The sequence below is a fragment of the Orycteropus afer genome, unplaced genomic scaffold (genome assembly GCF_000298275.1).
Source record: "Orycteropus afer afer isolate SDZICR_OR568_19922 unplaced genomic scaffold, OryAfe1.0 scaffold00038, whole genome shotgun sequence".
Classification (NCBI taxonomy): Eukaryota; Metazoa; Chordata; class Mammalia; order Tubulidentata; family Orycteropodidae; genus Orycteropus; species Orycteropus afer.
In genome coordinates this window covers 947,029-953,471 of record NW_006921625.1, presented here as the reverse complement: position 1 = coordinate 953,471, position 6,443 = coordinate 947,029, and the positions used below count along the sequence as shown (strand labels likewise).

The 6,443-nt window shown below is 57.1% G+C and overlaps 1 protein-coding gene across 1 annotated transcript in view; it reads left to right on the top strand.

Annotated features, from left to right (window-relative positions):
• INPP5A (inositol polyphosphate-5-phosphatase A) overlaps positions 1-6,443 on the top strand; it is a 135,442-nt gene that overhangs the window by 2,442 nt on the left and 126,557 nt on the right. Inside the window, exon 3 of the mRNA XM_042780401.1 lies at positions 2,631-2,718. Coding sequence (XP_042636335.1) covers positions 2,631-2,718 — 88 coding nt within the window. The remainder of the gene's footprint in view (positions 1-2,630; positions 2,719-6,443) is intronic.

Genomic DNA, 6,443 nt, shown 5'->3' with positions numbered 1-6,443 from the left:
CCCACTGCCGTGGAGTCCATTCTGACCCACAGCGCCCCTAGAGGACAGAGTGGAACTGCCCACAGGGTCTCCAAGGCTGTCAGTCTTCACGGAAGCACTGCCTCGTTTTTCTCCTGCAGAGCGGCTGGTGGGTTTGAACCGTTCATCTCCTGTTGGCAGCCAGGCGCCTCAAGCACTGTGCCACCGGGGCTCCCTACATGCCTGCCTTGTTGCTCTTTTTGCTGTGAGCACTCTGTCATCCCTGTATGAGATTCGAAATCGAGAAGCAGTGTTCGCCTCCCCAGTTGGGTCTCACTCTGGCACCCTCCTCCCTGTACCCAGGGCTTTGGGCCACGCCTCTGGCCCTGGCTGCTCGGTTAGCTCAGGGCTTGTTTGTGGGAGCACAGCCCTGTCTTGTGTTGTGTTGTCAAAGGCAGCTCTGTTGGAATAGAATCCCAGCTTGTCAGTTGTTTTCTCCCTGTACTGGGAGGGCATTGTTCCTTGTGTGCCGGCGGTATTGTTCTGACGAACGTAGCCGTCATTGTCATCTTAATTTGCTCGTGGATGCTGCGCCTCTGCCCCTCGGACTGCTGGCTGTTGTCTCGGTAGCTGGCCTGCAGTGATTTGATTATGTGGCTCTAGTTGGGTATTTTTAGGGTTGTTGATTCTGCTTGTGGTGGTTTGAGCTACTTTGATCTGTGGTTTATCATTTCAGTCAGATCTGGGACTTGCTGTCTGTCTCTCCCTTCCCTCTGTCCGGTTGGTCCTGAGCTGCCATTTTGTGCATGTTGGACGCTGGGTGGGTGCTGCCCATAGCCCCTGAGCTTTCAGCTGCCCGTCCCCATGGGTTCCTGGCTGTGGGTTTAAGTCACTGGTTTTGGTCTGCATATTTCCCTTACCTCCTAAGTCTGTCCAGGGAGTTTCTCATTTGGGATGCTGCACTTTTCAGCTCTGGAATATCCTTCTGTGTCTTGAGTGTGTTTGTGCGTTGAATAACAAACCCAGTGCAGCAGTTTCTTCTAGGGAAGGAAGGATGTACTTGGCTTCAGAGCACGTACGAACAGGTATACCTGAGTCTGTGCCGTTCTGTTTCCCTAAGAAAGCAAGACCGAGTGATGTTACGTTTACCTTAGGTACCCTTGTGCACATAAAAGGAGCACTGGCGGTGCAGTGGTTAAGGCAGTTGGCTGCTAACCAGAATGTCGGTGGTTCAAACCCACTAGGCACTCCATGGGAGAAAGATGAGGGGGTCTCCTTCCATAAAGATTGACAGCATTGGGATCCCATTGGGGGTCTCTGAGTGAGAGTTGACTGAACGGCAGGGAGTTTGGTTTTCTGAGTTTCGTGGGCACGTGGGATTTATTGTCTCACTCTCACCTGTTCTGCACCCTGAGATGCTCAATGGTTTTAAACTTGGAGACAGGGAACACAGGCTCTTTAGAGAAACCGTCCAACCTTGTGGCTTCTGGGGGAGCCGGTGCTTGGGCTGCATTTGGAGTCTCGATGACCGCGAGGCAGGCCAGCCCCTTATCACGAGCCCTTAGGAAGGCCTTTGCAAGAGCTTTGGTTTCTAGAGAAAGGCTAGCAGTCAGGCACTCTGCACAGAAACCTGCTTCTCTCAGTGCAGGCTGGTGTCAGCCAAGTCTCCTAGAGTGCACAATGGGACAGTTCAAGGAATAATGTTGGTGGAATTGGAGCTGGAAAACCTAAGTAGCTTATAAGCATCTCAACACGGAGCTAGTGGAAGGAACGGGGGAAGGGGAGGACGTGTTAGGAAGGGCGTCCATCAGTATTTGGTCGGCCCCCCAGTCTCCTGTCCTGTCTTCACTTCCTGGTGCATGCTGGGGTGGACACTGCCAAGCTGGTGGCTGGGATTCTGGACCCCACTCTCCTCCCTGGCAGCACCACTTTCCACCCCTCTTCCCTGCCTTCTTGGGGCCATGGAGATCCCGTCACTGCTTATGTCTGTCTTAAGGAAGAAACTGGATGTTCACGGTGCGCTCCCATGGGAAGGGCCATCGTCCCAACACCCAGAGCCCAGGCCACCATTGCCACTTGTCCCTCAGAGGAAAAGGATAAGAAGGGAAAGAGCCCTTGGTGAAGACGCCCCAGATGAGCCTCCCTCTTCTGCATAAGCTCTCCCTCCGTGGAGACGGGACTCTGGAGGCAGCGCAGGGGACCTGGTCTTGGGTGTGGCTGGCACACGGGGTCAGGGGTATTCTGAAGCACTTTCTTTCCTTTGTGATTGTGTGGCCCAGGCAGCCTGTTCCCTCTCCTCACTTTTTCCTCTTTGAGGGACAAGTGGCGATGGTGACTTGGGCTCTGGGCATTAGTGCGATGGCTCTTCCTGTGGGAGCTTGCTAGTGAACGTCTGGTCTCTTTCGTGACACAGACCTAAGCACTGATGCGGCCCTCATGACCCATGGTTCCAGGTGAGCTCTCAGTGCCCATGGTGACGACAGAGCCTGCTCTTCCTTGGTGAGGTGGCCGGAGCAGTGACATGCACGCATGTGTAACTGTGGCTGTCATACACCATCGGTGGCTGGCCATGCCTGTCTTCAGGTGTGGCCCAGCCTCGTGGCCTGTGAGCTTCCCCAGGAGAGGGAGGCCTGTGGGGGTGTCCTGTCTAAGGGCTCACTCTTCCCTTCCAGAGAGCTGCTCTCGAGTGATGCCATGAAAGAGTACAACAGGGCCCGCGTCTACCTGGATGAGAACTACAAGTCCCAGGAGCACTTTACGGTGAGTTCTGTCTGCTCACGCTCAGGTGTGTGCGTCTGCTTAGCATTCCTCCTGGGGAGAGAGAGGTGTGCTGCTGGGCCCTGTCACTGGTGTCATCGCCGGGGCCTGTGGGGGGTGGGGCACTGCACAGACGAGCGGTCTTGGACCTGCTCCTCCCCAGGTGGTCCCTGGACGGTGGGACGCCAAGGAAGGGTACCCTGCAGCCGTGATGGGCGGGAGGCATGCCAGAAGGTAAGAGGGGTCGGGGCTGTGCCCAGCTGTCTGTGTCACAGTGAGCATGCTCTCCTGGCCTGAGGAGCAGGTCCTTTTAGGGCTGGCCCTGTGCTGCAGCACAGGGCAGTGGACAGGCCTCGGTAGAGCTGGGGCAGACCCATTCCTCCTCACTGGGTTGGTGCACCTGTGAGAGGGTGGCCCTGTGAAGGGCAGTAACCCCCGGACGTGCAGGTGCCGGGAAGGAGGAAGCCTTCTGGAGGGGGACATTGGAGTGGGCTTTGAGGAGCCTGTCCTGGCTCAGGGACTGACGTCTAAGGCCTGTGTTTAGGGGGCCCAGAGCTCTCTTCACAGACAGCTGGTATTCCTGTAAGGTCCCCAAGCTCTGGTCCCTCACCCATCACTCCTGACGTCAGCACATGCTGGTTGAATCTGATGTCTCCGTGGAACGTGACGTTCCTTGCAGGAGCCTGGCATGTGGTGGGTGTGTGTGGAGGGAGACCTGCCTGTGTGTGTTAAGGGTGGGGTGAGCAGAGTGTCCTTGGGGAGTGGCCTGCCTGTCCTGGATTGCAAGGTGTCTGTGCAGTGCACAGGTAACCTTGAAGGTCTCTGATGTCAGCTGGACTGTGAGGCCTTGTTTCATTCCTGGGGTCACTAGGTACCTGGGGTCACTAGGAGGCACCTGGTGGACCTGATGGCACCCGACAGCTAACAGCAGTGCCAGTGAAGCTATGTCCTTTGTGCAGTCGCAGAGCCATAGTGTCCCAGTGCCTTTCCTCTCCTGCTTGCCTCGGCAGCCCCTCCTCCACCATGTCACTGAAGCACTGAGGCCGTGTGGCCGGCCACCCCTGTCACACCAGGGTCGAGGCCCTCAGCCCCGGTGCTCAGGGTACATCGTTCCCTCCCCTCCTGTGCTCCGACCCCTCAGCCACCCTCCTCGACCTCCTGTCACTGCCCTCTCTGGCTCTCAGCTTTGTCTGCTGTGGCCCAGCCCCTGGTTCTTCCCTAGAGGGACCAACACAGCAGCAGACATGCAGGATCCAAGGCAGAAACACACTGGGTGTGATTAACCACAGATTAGACAGTGCAGCGAAAAGACAGTTGAAGGCTAAGCATTCCAATCTCTTCAGAACGAGACCCAGAAGGCAGCAGACTGCAACGTGGACTGGCCTGCAGTGCCACATCCAGTGTCTGGTGTATGTGGGAGTGGAGCCCCAGGGACATGGAGAAGGTGTGGATGGAGGACGGACGTGAGCACGTGAAGGCTGGAATTTTCCCCAGTCAGTGGAAGCCATAAACCCCCAGATCCCGTTACCGCACAGGCTTCACGCAGAGTCAACAGAAATGAAGCCGTAGCAGACGTGGGGTAACCAGCTCCTACTGGCTGTGCCTCACCCTTGCTCTGCCCCTGCTTTGTCACCTCGAGCCACCTCGAGCAGTCCTCCATCACCTCCTCTTTCTGGGGACCGCCCCTCAGATCTTCACGGCCTCCCTGCAAGATGGAGACCAGTTAGAGGAGGAGTAGACGCTGGGGGACAGGAGAAGCAGCTGTGCTGTGCTAACGCCACACGGTCGACTTGGAACAGGAGGCATGACAGTGAAGAGACCTGTCGTCTAAAGCCGTTCCTCAAGGGGCCCTAAGCCTGAGCTCAAACATCCACCAAGCTGGCGGAAGCTAGCACTGAAGGAGAAGCGGACAGGTCCACATGTAGAGATGTCAGCTCCTCTCCTTGATGGCTAGTACAGGGTGACAGGGTGTCACCATCAGCCACCTTGGCCCAGCAGATGTTCCTCGCGGCCTCCGCCTACAGCAGCGGCAGACGGCTGCCGGAAGGACTCCTGGTGGATGGAGCTGCCGAGACAAGGGGCGCAGGCTTCTCTCGGAGAGGATGCAGCCAGCAGACAGTGAAGCCACGTGACTCAGTGCCAGGGGGACAAACGCCCTCAGAGTGAAGATGGGAGAGGTGCTGGCAAGACGTCTCCCGACATGAGACTCTCAGGCGTTTTGGACGAGCTGTGAGCGGTTTGCAGTGAGGAGCATTTAGACCTACTGGGAGGGGCACCTCCTTGAGGACCATCTGCAGCGGGAGTTCTCAACTGCCTCACTCCTGCCCCAGCCTTCACTAGCTTGGCCCATCGTGCCCTGTGGCACCTCCTTGACCTGGGATGGTTTCATGTGAAACCTTCACCAGGACACATCGAACCTGGGCCTTAGAGCAAGCCCCAACCAGTAAAGCCAAATCCACTGCCGTGGAGTCGATTCCGACCCACAGCGCCCCTAGAGGACAGAGTGGAACTGCCCCTCAGGGCCTCCAGGGCTGTCAGTCTTCATGGAAGCAAAGCCCACACCACACCTGCTGTCCTCTTAACGGAAGCACACTGCCCCCATCTTTCTCCTGTGGAGAGGATGTCGGCCTCAAACCGTGTAGCTTTAGATTAGTAGCTGAGGGACTTAGCCACTGTGCCACCAGGGTTTCCGTCAACCTGTGTGAGACATTGAAACCCTCAGTGTGTTCTTCAGTTACAGAACAGTTACATCGGAGTGAAGAAAGGAGATGTCGATGAGGAAGCCTGTGACTCATTTCTGTAGACTCGTGTGTCCGAGGTGTCTCAGCGGGAGTTAGACGCCATCCTGGATGAAGCAGGGAAGAAGGGCCACCACTGAGGAAGTGCCAAACCCACCTGAAACACCACTCCCAGGCAAATTGCCAGTGTCAGCGGCTTGCCGGAGGGAAGAAACAAAGCGCAGAGACCAGATCACATGCACAACAGTCATGGGAAGGAGGGAGACACGGAGGAGTGGAGATCAGCCATGTGGGATTGGAGGCAACCGTGGAAGAGACAGGGTGACCAGGAGGCTCCCTGGAAAGGCTCGTCATGAGCTGAGTAGGCCTGGGGCCCTTTGGCTGCACTGGGCTTGCCTCTCACACCAGCACAGAATACTGCCCGTGGGGCAGTGAGGAGGCCAGGGGGGCTCAGGCTGTGTGGTCAGTCATGAAGCAGTGGGTAGTCCTCACCTCGCTGGGAGACACAGCTGGAGAAACTGGAGCTGTAGGGGATGCCTGGCACCTGCAGCGAGACGTAGTACCTGGCCCCTCCCTCCTCATTTTCCCTCTGCGTGTCCATCTCCCTCTCTGTCCTGCCTCACCTCAGCGTCCTGATTACTGCAGTTGGGGCGTCACGTTGACTGTGCTCACACACATGGGTTCACATGGAGGAAGAGGAAGGCAGGAACATGTGTCCCAAGTCCTACAGTCGGGGTGTCATGTTGACTGCTCCACACACGGGTTCATGTGGAGGGAGAGGAAAGTGGGAACACGTGTCCTGAGTCCTGCAGTCGGAGTGTCACACTGACTGTGCTTCACACACAGGAGTTCACATGGAGGGAGAGGAAGGCGGGAACCTGTGTCCCGAGTCCTACAGTCGGGGCGTCATGTTGACTGCTCCACACACGGGTTCATGTGGAGGGAGAGGAAAGTGGGAACACGTGTCCTGAGTCCTGCAGTCGGAGCGTC